This window comes from Lepisosteus oculatus, chromosome 14 (assembly GCF_040954835.1).
Source record: "Lepisosteus oculatus isolate fLepOcu1 chromosome 14, fLepOcu1.hap2, whole genome shotgun sequence".
Taxonomy (NCBI): Eukaryota; Metazoa; Chordata; class Actinopteri; order Semionotiformes; family Lepisosteidae; genus Lepisosteus; species Lepisosteus oculatus.
In genome coordinates this window covers 3733455-3749082 of record NC_090709.1, presented here as the reverse complement: position 1 = coordinate 3749082, position 15628 = coordinate 3733455, and the positions used below count along the sequence as shown (strand labels likewise).

The following is a 15628-nucleotide window of genomic DNA, read 5'->3' as shown; positions in this document are numbered from 1 at the left end:
GAGGTAAGTAAGTGTTTGGGTGTCTGCTTTGGCAGGGTTCTTTTCCAGCTCGTCTCTGCTCCGATGTGGTTCCTGATCAGTGGTGGGCTCATCGTCTGGCTGGTGCTGTTGCTCAGATGTAGATTGATCCTCTTTTGCTCTCAGGAGGTGACGGCGGTTGCGGTGATAGCTTTGTCCTTCACTGGTGTGTATGAGGTAAGACAGTTCATCTCCCATAGGCTGGATGACTGTGGCAGGGTTCCACTGTCCGGTTTCCTGTTGGAAACGAATGGTAGCGCCTTGTTCCAGTGCAGGTAGGGGTCTTGCATTCCGCTTGCAGTAAAGCCTTTGCTTCACTTGGCTTTGTTCTCTCTTGGTGCGTACTCATTCAGGATGGACAAGTTGTGTCTGTAGGTGCTTACCTGTGGTAGGAAGGATTGAGTGCAGTCTTCGGCTCATAAGGAGTTGTGTAGGTGACTTAAAGCCATCAACTGGTTCATTCCTGTGCTTCAGTAGACTCAGATATGGTCCTTCCTCTCAGCTTCTTCCTCAAGTATTGACCTTGCTGTCTGTACTGTTTTTTTCAGAAAATACATTGCTTTGAGCGTAGTGGGAGCTTGTTGTAGTGTGCACAAAATCCCATGCTGTCATAAAACTCTTGTGAGCTGTTCTTTGGTCTGTTGTCTGATATTACTTTCTCAGATACTCCATGTCTTGTAAACATTGCTTTGAGTTTACAGCTCATGGCTGCTGCAGTGGTGGAGTGGAGTCTTTCCAGCTCAGAAAATCTGCTGTAGTAATCGACAGCTCCTATATTGTCTTCTCTGTTCCACGTAAACAGATCTGTAGCGATGACTTGCCATGGCCTTTCAGGAATCTGATGTGAAATCATTGGCTATTTTGGGTTGGACTTGCTGTGCTGTAGGCAGGTGGGGCATTCATCCATAATGGCCTCTATCTGTTTCCCCATTCCAAGCCAAAAAAGGAGGTCTCTGGCTCGTTGTTTTCTCTTTTCCATGTCCATATGACCTATTTGTATGAGCTGAAGCATTTCGGGGTCTCAGAGTGTGTGGCACAATTATTGTTTCCCCTTTGAATAGGATCCCATTGATCAGCGAGATCTCCTCTCTCTGTGGTTCCAGTATTCAGTGATGAGCACCGGGCATTTTCTTCACCTGTTTGGTCAACCTGTTTGGACTAGCTGTTTGAGCATGATGAACTTTGGGTCTTGTTTTCCATCACTTACCTGAGCCTCCATGCCTTCATTCAGTGATTCATCATTGAAGGCTATGGACTTTCTGGATAGTGTGACAGCTACTGGAATGTCTTTACCTGGGCAATGCAGAATCACAAAGTCGTATCTTTGTAGCTGTAAGATCATTCTTTGGAGGCACGGTGGGACTGCTGTGAGGGGATTTTTGAGTATGGACTCTTAGGGTTTGTGGTCTGACTCTACGATGACCCTTCTACTGTACACATATTGATGGAGGCATTAGCTTCCAAAGAGAACAGCAAACAGCTCCGTCTCAATTTGAGCATAGTTTTGCTCAGTGGCTGTCAGTGATTTGATTCACAGGCAATTGACTTACTCTGTTGCAGGAGTACTGCATCCAGGAAGCTCTTTGACATGTAGCAGCTCTTTGTCTGGGTTGTAGTAAGTAAAAATGGGTCCTGGCTCCCTTGTGATCAGTTCCTTCATCTGCTGGAATACAGTGTTGTGTGTGACGGCATCAAACCGGACCCAGTAAAGGTGAAAGAAATGGAACTTGAAACCATCCTGGGGATGAACAATAACCTGTCCAGAATTCCTTCTATAATTCCTTTGCATTTGTCAGAGTTATTATATTCTACACATCTCTCTCCTTTTCTCCTATACCTACAGAGAAAGATAGCTGCATTGCTGGAAGCCACATCGGAGGAATTGAGGAGGAGACACCAGCGGAACAGTGACAGCGGGCCACCTGTCACTGCTGCGGAGAGAAGGAGTGCAGAGCCCCGGAGCCCCAGGGCCATTGGAAGCCGTCAAGAAACAGGAGCAGGGCAGCCTAAAGGGGGGCAGGCCGCCTTGAACGACACTAACCCCTCTCCACCTGCTACCGTGGCCACAGCCAGAGTGTGTTTCTCCTGACCCTGCTAGTCCCTGGTCAGCTTGAAAATCACCCTGACCCGGCCCGCTGTCCTGCTAGGCTGGATGGGCAGCCACCAACCTGCGTCTCAGAACAGTGACAGGACAGTGTGCAGAGGTCCTCGGCAAGTGGCTGCTCACCGTGCAGTTTGGAGCTGCAAGGGTGAAACACCCCTTCTTCCATGAGGGCTGTATGCTGGGGTTGGACTGGTTACAGCAGGTGGGTGGTGGCATTGACGTGGGCCAGCAAGTTGGTGGGGAAGGGGGACCTAATCCGTCTCGCGGGGGCAGGGCAGGGGGTGTCCAGGGGTCCAGGGGTCGTGGGCTGCCCGGAGCGGGAAGCGGAGGCCAGGGTTAGCAAGAGCTGTGAGTCCTGGGGTGAGCATGCTGGGGCTGGCTTCCGAGCTGCCTGCCTGGGCATCTGATAGGGCAGCAACTGGGGGCAATGCAGGGAGGAGACAAAGTGTGCTGTAGGGCAGCTGTTGAGGAATTGCAGCGAGGGCCTCATGCAAGACCAGCAGCGGCGGGTCTCTGTCTCTTGGTCTCACGGCAAGGGAGGAGGACTGGACCCGCACAGTTCTCATGCAGTATGAAATTGACACCTGGCAGATGGCCCAGGTCAAGTGGGCAGCCGCGCAGCAGAAGGTTCGGGAGATGGGCATGGTGGGGGTGTCATCAATCCCTCCACAGGCCCATGGTCCACTCCGGTCGTCGTGGTCCAGAAGAAGGCTCATGAAGGTTTTGTGGCAATTCCAAAAAGGTGAACGGGGTCACCCAGAGGACTCCTATCTGCTGCCGCAGATAGATGATGCCTTGGATTACATTTCCTGGTTCAGCTTGCTCAACCTCCGCTGCGGTTACTGACAGGTTCTGCTCGCCCCCGAGGCTCGCCCGAAGACAGCCTTCCCCATTGGCCAAGGGCTCTGGCAGTTCAGTCTGTGTAATGCTCTGGCGATGTTTGAGCGGTTGATGGAGCGAGTGCTGGCATCGGTCTCCGGAGTGAATGTATTCTTGTGCATGCCCGGGATTTCCAGCAGGCTCTGGCGAACCTCCGGTTGGTGTTGGCTTGCATCCGGCGGGTCAGGTTGAAGCTCAGCCCTTGGAAATGCGAGCTCCTGAGGAGGAGGTTACCTTCCTGGGGCATGTGGTCGGCCCGCAAGAGAACAGTACTTCCTAATATTTTAATGTCTGGTATTATATAAGCAATATAAGCAATAATATGGCCTGTGCGCAGCAGCATTGACTGAGTTTTATTGGGACACACAGATATGCCCCCTGCCCTGAGAAGAGCCCCTCATTGTCTCATTACTGATTTCCTAACAGACAGAACTCGGAGGGTGAGAATCAACAATGTTTAATCTAACAAAAAGCATTCCTCTACAGGGTCCCCAGATGTGCATTGTCCCTCTTACTCTTTGTGCGATTGCAAGAGCCGTCACCACTCTAGACATATAATCAAATTTGCAGATGACTTTGTCATTGTTAGCCTGCTGTAAGCAAACGAGCGGAGCCACAAACCAACTGCTAATGAGTTTACCCCCTGGTGTGAACAAAACTTCCTCGCGCTGAATGTGTCCAAGACCAAAGACATGATATTGTCTTGACTTAATATGACTTAATAGGTAATATACCCACACTCCCACCCTCACCTACACTGGGGAAGATCTAGTAGAGCAAGTCCATGAGTACTAGTCCTTGGGGACTCCAAGTTAAGCTTTAAAGTCAATATTGACCTGAACCTTTAAAAGGTTAAAAAGTTGATGATTCAACTTAAAAGTTGATGATTCATTGTTGGTTTTGATCTGTCGGTCCCTCCTTGAATCTGTTCTAACTTTTACCCTGATCTGCTGGTTTAGCATAAATCTGAGAAGCAAGAACAAACTGGAGAGACTTGTGAAAATGTGTCAGAAGGTCATTGGTGCTGATCTTTCAGCCCTCTCTAGCATTCACATGCTTTGTGTAAAGCAAGATCCATATGTAATGATCCTTCACACCTCTTATTTAATAATATCCAATTACTCCCATCGGAACGCAGGTACTGACTCCCCAACTCCAAAACCAACAGATTCAAGTTCTCTTTCATACCCGTAGCCATATTGTGACTTAACACTTGACCAAATATGTATAGGTATGTTGTTCCTCTCATTTATTTATTCTGTCCATCTATACACCAACACTGCTTCTGTAAAAAAAAAAAACCTATTCAGGGGGTATATATAAATACCCTCTGACTGAGGGGCTATAGGCATCTGTCCCTGAGCCCTTGGGAGCTGTGGTGACACCATTCCATGAACCGTAAATTACAGCTTTCAGTAAACACATCCATTAAAATGTGCACATTTGAGTGTCCTGTAACACTGTCAGAGTGTTCTGGCAGAAGGAATCCCTCTGGGCTCCCAGACTGTTTGTAGTCAAGGATCACTGGCTCTGCCAAATTCAACTTGTAGACTCTCATGAAAGAGTGAAAAGAGACCGCAGAACACATGACCTTTGGGCAAAATGAGTTTTCTACACTGTCAGCCACTTCAGGAGAGACTTGTACAGGAAACTGGAGTGAAACACAGGATGGAGACAGAAATTCCTAACCTGAAGTTTTAATTGATCTTCATAGCATGCCACTAAGAATCCATGTAGAATGTTACACAGATACTGTATGGGAAAGAAATACATCTATTTCTGTTCACAGATCAGGAATGATCACCTAAAAGTGACCTTCTGAAATTTGACTCAATAACCAAAGACACCAGGGTCTGTGTCATCAAGAGGAGACCTACCTGCAGCACTGCACAGCCACTGCCATTCTGAAACACAGAGATACAGACACTGTTAATCACAGACACACACTGCAACAGAGATAAAGACACTGTTAATCACAGTAACACAGTGGAACACAGAGACACAGGCACTGTTAATCACAGACACACACTGGAACAGAGATACAGACACTGTTAATCACAGACACACAGTGGATCAGAGATACAGTCACTGTTAATCACAGTCACACATCCCTCATTTAATAATAATAATAATAATAATAATAATAATAATAATAATTGCTTACACTTATATAGCGCTTTTCTGGACACTCCACTCAAAGCGCTTTACAGGTAATGGGGACTCTCCTCCACCACCACCAATGTGCAACATCCACCATTTACACCTCATATACCCCTTATCTCCTACATACACACTCTTCCTCAGCACACTGACAGGTAGAGAGCTGGAGCCCATCAGGAGCTGTGATTTTACACACAGTGGACTTACGCAGGTCAGGGATGGGGCTGCCTTCACCTGTACAGAAGAAAGGAGAGGGTCAGTACTGAGCTGTAGTGTCCTGGTGGACATTGTGTCCAGCACAGACAATCCTGTAGTGTAGTGTGATGTAGTGTTGTGAACAGGAGAGAAGGACAAATATTGTGAAAGCTGATTTATAAATTATATATATAAATCAATGGGTAAGTCACACTGACAATGACACTGATTCTAACACATATTCTCGCACACACACAGTGACACACACACGTTAGTACTAGTTTATTTGTGAAGTACATTAATTATCACTGTTGTGTCATTAATTGTACACTGTCTCTAACTGCAAAATATCTTTGTTTCTTTTACAATGACGAACACACTGACACTGATAGTCTGTTATTCACTGTACTCAGAGTAACTGAGGAGCACTCCAGCTGAATTCAGAGTAGATCAGGGTTATTCAGTTATATTTAGTCTCATCTAGAGTGACTCAGGGTTATTTAGCTTAAAAAAGAACAGAAAAGGGGGTGTGACTTTGGACTTGTGTCTGAAGCCACACATAAATACAGTTTATGATTTTATAATGTAAAAACTGAATCTCAGTGTGGAATATTTGTTTGTCTTTGTTTGATTACAATACATATCTACACCACTGTTCAAATGCTTTACTACACATTTGAAATGTGTTTCCTGGTATAATGTGGTGGTGTTGGTGTGTGAGCATGAGGCCAGGCCAGCAGTGCAAGAGTGTTGTTACTGTGATTTTGCAAGCCCTTACTCTGTACATGATGATCAGTTACCATTAGTTGTGTGATTATTTCAATAATGTTCAATAATGTTCTGTATTCTCCATTGTGTCACAATCTGTACTCAAGACATGCAGTTCCTCCAAAAAACTGCCAGCTTTTCTTGGTGTAAAACGGTTTTTATATATGAAGTTATGTGATTTGATAGCTCAGTCACTACAGACATGTTCCACTGGCTGAATGACAACATGATCACTGTGAAAGAAATTGAAGCTTTTTATATGAATATGATCTGAACCTGCTGTGAACCTTCTCTTTCCTCTCTCATCAGAGATATATTTCACTATGACTCAATACTCATTAATATAAGTGCTCAATAGCAGTAGCGTGTCTGTATCTTCAACAGGAAACAGACCTACCTGCAGCACTGCACAGCCACTGCCATTCTGAAACACAGAGATACAAACACTTTTAATCACTGTCACACACTGGAACGCAGAGATACAGACACTGTTAATCACAGACACACACTGGAACACAGATACAGACGCTGTTAATCACAGTAACACACTGGAACACAGAGATACAGACACTTTTAATTACAGTCACATACTGGAACACAGAGATACAGACACTGTTAATCACAGTCACACAGTGGAACACAGAGACACAGGCACTGTTAATCACAGTCACACACTAAAACACAGAGATACAGACACTGTTTATCACAGTCACACACTGGAACACAGAGATACAGACACTGTTAATCACAGTCACGCACTGGTAATAAGATGTCAGTACAGTCAGTGCTGATAGTCAGCAGAGTTTCACAAAGTGTACATACGTGATTTAGGAATAGGAGCTCGCTTCACAGCATCTGAAGAGAGAGAGAGAGAGACAGAGTAATTATTTATTGTATTAAAGAACATTACTGCTTCTTATCTGTTATTATACCAGAAATTATACTACAGTCTGCAGTCAGTCCATTTCAGGATCCCCAGTCTCCACTGCAGTGTGGATCAGAGTGTCAGTGAGTGTGAGCAGCAGTGGCTGTAAGACTGGAGTCTCAATAAGACTGAGCAGAACAAGGCAATAAGACACACAAACACATCACAGGACAACCTAGGACTCTGGTGCTTGAACTATAGAGAAAATAAAACATAAACACAGTCTGCTATCCACAGTGATGAGCTGTCATTGACTTTCTGTATTTACAGTATTGACTGCTCTCACACTGTCTGACTGACCCATGCCCACAGTGAGCAGTATCACTGTCTGAGTGTCCTGTACCCACAGTGACAAGTATCACTGCCTATGATACAGAGATGTCCTGCTCACCGATCACACTGCCATATCTCTGGACATCAGCTGGACGGTGAGAGATGACCAGTCACACACCATGGTGAGCACATCTCCACACCAGGCCTGATCCAGGAAGACTAACACACAGACAGTATCAGTCTGATACAGACAGGGCACTGAAGCTCTAATACAGTGGAGCCAAGTAAACATCAGTGCAATTCTTTGCTGTAAAATAGAATTATAATATAATTAATAAATGTTTGTATTTGTGGATCACAGACACAGACACAGACACAGAAGATCACTTTCCCAGTTCTATAAGGATGACAGGAATGGCTTTAAGACTGACCATTAGTGATAGTAGGTTTGGGCCTTCACATGTACTTGAGCTGTGCTTCTCAGGAGCCTCAGTAAAACACAAACACCCTTGTGGTGAGGAAACTGATGGCGCAGATATGCTGACACTGCATATGTATACTGTACACCAGACTGACCTGACAGGTAAGTCTGAACACCTGATATAACTGTAATTAGACAATCTCAGTATGAACTGTCAGGGAATCTGTGGTGACCAGTGTTAAAAGGGATCTTTGAACTGCAATTTCTTTACAGTTGTGACTCCTGATGTCTGTTTCCTGTTGCTATTGTTCCTCACAGCAGCTCAGGGGCAGCGTATGATCTCATTGACAAGAATGGAGAACAGACACAGGAAGCAACGTCCATCTGCCCATCTCTATCCACTGTGTGGGAAGTGGAGAGTAAAGAGCCTGACCAGGCAAGTATCGGGCACAAGACAGGGTACCCCTGACATGACCCCAGTCCATCGCAGGTCAGACAGAAACAGACACACTCACAACAGGGCCAGCTTTCCCATAAGCCAGTTAACCAGTATCCCAGCATGTCTTTGGACTGTGAGAGGAAACCCACTCAATCATGGGGAGAACATACAAACTCCACAGGGATAGCACAACAGGTCCAGAACCTAACCCAAAACTGACCACTGTGCCACCCTATTGCTCACACGAGGGACATGTTGAAATAAATGAAACCAGCTCAGTGAGGTGGACTCTCTGTGTTCACATCACTGGCCCTCAGCTGTACTGTGTCTGTGTGTTAATAGAGCTCACTTCTCTGACAGAGTGAGCAGCACTGGAGTCCCTTACAATCATCACATCACTACTTTAATTCACAGGATCTGTCACACTTTCGATCCATTTCCAGCAGCTGTATTTACTATAACAGTCTGATTGTGTTACAGGGGAAGAGACACCTGTATGAGATACTGTAGGAAGTACAAGTTCAGTTGAATTAATTTCAGTACAGGACAGTCCAGTACTTTGCTCTTCAGCACCGTGTAGATCAATGCCTTTCAGACACTGACACCACAGTCCTGTAGAGAAAACTGCAGTCAGTCCAGTCTGAGGTTCTTACCCATTTCTGCTTGAAGAAGAGGAGTTCCTGTAAATAATAAAGAATGAATTAAACAATCAAAGCACACTAATATGAAACAAACATAATTAAACTGATATAATCTTTTAACACTATCATTTTGTAATTGCAGTTTGACTAAATTGTTTAATTACTTTCAGTGCATTTTTAAATTAAATTAAGTAATGTTGAGAAAATTATTTTCCATAATGTGAGTAAGGTACAAAGGAAGAAACTTAAATTATTTAATCTGGACACACTTCAAAATGCATACATAGAACACATTAATTTACTCACCATTTACTGCATTGATATAATATATTTCAGATTCCCACAGTGTCTCCTCTGCTGTAAGAAACAGACACAGTCAGTATCACTGACACAGACTGACACAAACTTCTGCACTGACACTCTCTTGGGGTCTGCAGATCTAGATATAGTGTACACTGACCCTTTAACCAAGAGGAGGTATCCTGTGTTGCTCACACTTTGTCATATAGTGGGATTTTAAACTCATTCTAATACAGATATTCAGACACACACATACAGAATATTTAATGAGCACATACTGTTCATTCTTCTCCACTGGATCAGCAGAAGTACTGATGCTCCTAAAGTTACAGCTACTGTTAGGAAGAATGTCAGCATCCATCCAAATGCTGAGGGTGGAGGGAAAAAGTCCCCTGAAAAACAGATAAATAAGTGGATTGATATTCAGAATAAGCTAAATGAACGTAGTGTCATGGAGTGATAGCAGCTGACCATGCCCCTCCTGTCAATCAGTATATATGCAATCAGACAGGAAACCTGGATTACCTGACAGATTGCATCAGGTGGGTCAGGTTATTTTAAGTCTGCTCTGACAGTCTTCTGGACTCTCAAGTCTGCAGTACCTGTTTCCCTCTGGATTCCTGATCTGGCTTGACTACACCTCATTCCCAGATCACGCCTGTGCCTGTTATACTCCTCTGTGTTTACTTAGCTTCAACCCTGCTCCATCCTGATCTAATCTTCTGGATTTTCCCCTGTACTTTACTCTTAGCGGTTTGCCTCCTTGACTTTGGATTCTCCTGCTTCACTCGTATGTTTCCAGGATCTGACCCTTGTTTCACTGGACCAAGACCCTGGACTGTGCCTGCCTGTCCTCACTCCTGTGTGTTTACTGCACACACCACGCCGCCTGTTCCCTCTCCAGCCTGCTCCCCTCCTGCACACAGGTTCACTTCATCTGAACAGACTGGTGCTGAGCTCCTCCTTCATCACATATATATTGATGGAAAAAAGAAACGCAACATTTTCTGGAATAAGAATACTATAGTTATAGCTTGTGTACTTTCACAAAAATGTGTCAATTTGATTTAAGCCCTCTGACCAGCAATACAGTTTGTGCAGTGAGGCACTGCAACTTGTCAATCACACAAATGCTCGTTAGGTGCACATTTACCCAACGAGGTCCAGGTGGAACAATACCTGTTCAGGTCGCCTTTAAAAAGGCCTTAATTCAAATTTCAGATCACTGCAAGAAAAAGGCCACACTGCTGCAGGCAGGCATGTCAAGTGCCAGAGTTGCCAGACACTATGGAGTAAGTCGCTCCACTGTGTCCCGACTGCAGAGAAGGTTTCAGCAGACCAACAGGACATTGAATGTCCAAGAACCCCATAGAGCACCTTTGGGATGCCCTGGATCGCACCATCCAGAGACGTGACCCTCTGCCTGCCAGTGGCCAGCAGCTTCGTCAGGCCCTTCTGCAGGAATAGGATACCATCCCGCAACTGCAGGTTCAGAGGCTCATTGGCTCTATGTGCCAGCAGTGTCAAGCAGTGGGGCTGTAAGAGACGGTCACACAAGATACTGAAGGGCTGCAAGACAACTGTTGTTAATGTTCACACTTGCTATTGTTCTCCTGTTGTTTTTGTTGTTGTACTGTTTGGTTTTCCTATTATTCTCATTTGTTTATTGTTATTTCAGTAATGAACGTTGAAATTTCAGTCCAACAAAGAGAGTTGCGCTTCTTTTTTACCACCATTATAGTAAGTAATTAGTTCACAATGTACTTTTATGCTTTCAGATCAGTGCTGGAACACTCACAGCTGTAGAGTTGATTTAGTTTTGTATTTTTCAAGATTTTTCATTTTTACTTGATTATCAGACAAAACATTTACAGAAAGTTTTCTGTTTCCTAATTTAACTGTGTTTCACAGATTGTTTAATGGTGCTGAATTTTATAATGGGTTTAGAGTGGAGTTCTTTCATAATAAGCTCCTAGTGCAAGATGTGCTCGGTGGCCCAGGTGTGTTATGCCCTGGGTGTGTGTTATACCTCAGCTGTGTTACAGGTGAGCTCCAGTTTTCATGTTTAATACTCACTGGCTATGTGGAGCTGAGATCCCCAGTCTGGCATAGGAAGAGCACTTCTCACCAGGCAGGAGAAGATGTTGGACTCCTGTTTGACTGGGATGTAGCTGCTGACACTGAGGAGCCCCTGACTGTCCATGTCCACTGTGTGCAGCTGTGATGTCACCTCGTTTCCATCCCTGTCTGTCCAGATCACTGCAGGTTGAGGGAACCAGCCCTCTGATCTGCACAGCAGCTGGGCCTGATCTCCTCCAGGGGAGAGGAGAGACACTGAGGGCTGGGAGCCCAGGGCTGTAGATTCAACACAACAGGATAAATTTAACAGCTGATAAAAGCACACTGGAGTAAATTTAGCTGCCTACTTTTTTATAACAAACACAGAAAGGTTAAAAAGTCAACACCACATTAACATTCAGGTATAAAGTGTGTAATTCATGTACAGTGAGTATCAAAAGTACTTGTCTCACCCCCTTGGACGTTTCTTTACATTTTATTGTGGTTCAGTATGGAATCATAATGTACTTACCTGGATATTATTGTCATTGACAGAAAATATACTATAAAGTGGCAAAGTGAAAACAAAATACTTCAGATTCTCCTAAATTAATTATAAATAGAAAATGGAACATGTTCAAGTAGAGAGCTGCGTCAGCATGCGTCGGCTGCAAAGGAACAAGTAAAGGTTAATTCCCTGCTGAAGAGAGAAGAAAGGAAACAACGTTTCGGCTCTTAAACCTGTATGGAATAAATCCATTTTTTGTTCCTAAAATGGAAAATGATTGCCTAAGTATTCATCACCTTTGAGTTAGTATTTGATAGTGGCACATTTGGCAGAAATTACAGTCATGAGTTTTCTTGGAAAAGTTACTACCAGCTTTGCACATTTGGACACTGCAATTTTTGTCCATTCATCTTTGCAAAACTGCTCAGACTCTCCCAGGTTGGATGGGAAAAGTTGGTCAACAGCAGTTTCCAACTCCTGCCAACTCCAGGTTCTTGATTGGATTGAGGTCCAGGATTTGACTGGGCCACTCCAGAACATTGACCTGTTTTCTTTTTAAACCACTGCAGTGTGTCTTTGGCTGTACGTTTTTTGTCACTGTCGTACTGAAAGATGAATCTCCTCTGAAGTCTCAGACTGCAGCAGGTTTTATTCCAGGATTCTTCTGGACTCTGCTGCATCCAGTTTTCCTTCTGCGATCACAGGCCATGATGCAGTGAAGCATATAGCATGATACTGCAACCACCATGCTTCACAGTAGGGGCAGTGTTCTCGGGATTATGTACACTTTATTGCTTGCATTAACACACTCAGTGTGAATACAGAACAACACAACACACAACTACACTACATTACACACACCCCCGGTCTGCACAGGCAGGGACATGAGAGAGCATTGAGGTTCCTGTGTTGTGATGTCAGCTCAATCCTCACATTTATACACTCAGTGTCTCAGCTCCTGTCTTTGCTCCCAGAAAAGCAGCAACATTATTTCACTGCTGTGTCTTATCAACACAACACAATAAAACACAGCTCAGCTCTACATAGCAAATAAGAGCTCAGTGTGGTACAATACAACTCAACACAAAGTACATTGCAATTTAAAATGGCTGTCAAAAGTATTCATGCTGACTCTGGACTTTTTCACATTTAACCATTATAATATAGAATCACAATGTATTTATTTGTGATTGTTTGTCATTGATCGACACAAAACACTCCATAATGTCGGAATGTTTTGTGTATTCAACAGATCCTCATAAATTTGAAAATAAAACATAAATCAAGTGATTGAAAAAGAATATTAAATATTCAACCCCTTTTGCTATGACTCACCTAAATAGGCTGTAGTGCAACTAGATGTCTATTGAAGTCACATAATTTGTTGAATAGAATTCACCTGTGTGCAATTTCAGTGTTTCACATGAGTTCAGGACAAATGTAAATACAGCTCCCACAACTGATAAGTACAGCTCCAAACAAATCTACCTGAAGACAATGGGACTTTCAAAGTGTGTGTGGGTTGTGGAAAAGCACCAACCAGGGGAAAGGTATAAGAATTTCTGAGAGATCACATATCCCACAAAGCAGAGTCCATTACAAAGAAATGTAGAAAAGATGGAACAATTCTGAAACTGTGAAGAACCTGGTGTCCTCAAAAACTGAGTATCTAGGATAGAAGAGCGCTTATCAAGAAGGCCACCAAGAGGCCTGTGACAGCTCTGAAGGAATCAGTCTACCACGGCTGAGATTGGAGACACTGTGCACATGACAATCGATAATTGCTTCACAAATGTGGGCTTCATGGGAGAGTGACAAAAAACACATTCATGGTATCATGAGACCAAAACTGATCTTTTTGGCTTCGAATGTAAGCTGTTTAATGTGAGGACTTAGCTGACATCACATTATAGGAACCTCAGTGCTCTCTCATGTCCCTGCCTGTGCAGACTGGAGTGTGTGTAGTGCAGTGTTGTACTGTGTTGTGTTTTTCTGTATTCACACTGAGTGTCTTAATGTAAGGACTAAGCTGACATCACAACACAGGAACCTCAGTGCTCTCTCATGTCCCTGCTGTCACGCCCTCTGCAGCCAGAGGGCGCTCCTTCTCTGTCCTGTCCCTAGTTTCCAGTCTGCTGTCCTTCCTGTCCCTCTCTTTCCCTTGGGCTATATATTTCCGGGGTCTTGCACTCTGTCCTCGCTCAGCATTGATGTTCGGATGTCCTGAGACCCGCCTAGCACCAGGGCGCCCCACATCCGCTCCCTGAGGGCATAGGTTTCTATACGGCATTCCTGAACTCTTTGCATGAATGAGCCCGGGCCTTTTTCCCGTCTCGCCGCTACGCATATGGGTCTTTTTCCGCTCTCCTGCTCCCCACGGTTTGTCCCTTCGGACGTCCGTGACACCTGCCTGTGCAGACCAGGGGTTTGTGTAGTGTAGTGTGGTTCTTCACTACACTCTGAGTTCTTTTATTTACTGTGATAACTGTGAAACATGATGGCTTTTAGAAAAGTCCCGTATGGATACACACTGGGACTGAAAAATCAGCTGATTGAAGTCAGTGATTATTAAGGACTCTGTAATTTGCCACTGTAATTTCAATACATTCCAATGTTTCTCACTGTGATTTGATCAGAATTAAGGAACTTAGAAAGTTGTTCAATTCAGTCTTATCCAGTGAATTATTGTGTAGCTGGACTACTGTGTAAAAATAAAAACTGTATTATTTTGTAGAGATCCAGCCATTCAAAATACAAATCACAATGCGTGTTCCTCAAGGTCTAGAGAAATAAAGGTCAAATAAAGGTGTTACACCTTGTAACACTGCCAGGTGGAGCTGGGGAAGTTTAAAGTAATAGGCAGCATTTAGGCTGATGCCAGAAAATGCCATATTTCAAATCCTGGTCACTGCTGAGGGACAATCTTTTTCTAATTACAGAACTTAAGTTGTATAGTGTTTAGACTTTTAATCATTTAAAGCTCTCTATTACAACATATTAAACATTAAACTAATTAAAAATTAGGTATATTGTATAAAAGCAAGATTTCTCAGTTGGACAAAAGTACACAATATTATTCTACCCTCTTCATAAATATGTTATGCATCAAAGTCTTTAACTTGGTAATTTTCAGTGGGTTCTGGTTTTAACGTGCTTGTTCTAACATTATAAAACGTATTGTACTTCATTAAACGTTATAACGTTTTATACTTTTTAAAGAATACGTAGCAAGAACACCACTTGCTGTTATTGTAAAAAAAGTTGTACTGATTTAATACGACGTGATAGTTATATTTATATGGAATCGTGTAACTGAACAGCTAAAATATCACATTTTGACATTTGTTTCTTTTTTTTTTAAATCTTATTCTCCTTGTGATAATGGGCAAAGCACTGTAATGTAGTGCACTGTAGCCAGGTGGTTCAAAGCACGATCAGAGCTTTATGTTTGGTTTGTTTCTTATATGCTGAATACATAAAAATAGTCCACTATTATAGCTTATTGTAAAAACAATGTACCTCCTTCAGGTTTACATCTGAATTGAGAAAATCTATATTTTGGCTTAATCCATAATTTCAGCAGCCAGTAATCAGCCAACAGTTTAACTTGATTTTAAAACTTTAAACCAAACTGTATATATTGTATAAGGAAGAAGGGTTATTTTTGCAATTGACAGAAATAGGTGAAAAGCTTATCAATATGTTGAAACTGTACCATAACAGTGAAGACAGACGGGTTACACCTTTAATAAAACACACTCTGTTTTATTAACACACACTCCAACTCAAACTTGTGTCCTATAGTGGGTAATGTCACCCTCATTAAACAATGTGCTTGTTGTGAAAATCCTGCTGAACTAGAAGCATTGAAGACTGTGATAAAATGTACATTATTACAGCACTTTTTATTTCAAAGAAGGAAGTCCATGAAGTGACCTC

The 15628-nt window shown here is 43.3% G+C and overlaps 1 protein-coding gene across 4 annotated transcripts in view; it reads right to left on the bottom strand.

Annotated features, from left to right (window-relative positions):
• LOC138216056 (butyrophilin subfamily 2 member A2-like) overlaps positions 1-15628 on the bottom strand; it is a 35176-nt gene that overhangs the window by 7664 nt on the left and 11884 nt on the right. For 3 of the 4 annotated variants that reach the window (XM_069198297.1, XM_069198294.1, XM_069198296.1), the window contains 8 exons: positions 11200-11478; positions 9402-9515; positions 9130-9180; positions 8836-8862; positions 6947-6979; positions 6522-6548; positions 5369-5395; positions 4879-4905 (listed from right to left, as the gene is read on the bottom strand). In XM_069198297.1, the coding sequence (XP_069054398.1) occupies positions 4879-4905; positions 5369-5395; positions 6522-6548; positions 6947-6979; positions 8836-8862; positions 9130-9180; positions 9402-9515; positions 11200-11478 (585 nt within the window). The remainder of the gene's footprint in view (positions 1-4878; positions 4906-5368; positions 5396-6521; positions 6549-6946; positions 6980-8835; positions 8863-9129; positions 9181-9401; positions 9516-11199; positions 11479-15628) is intronic. The other variant, XM_069198295.1, reaches the window with a different exon arrangement.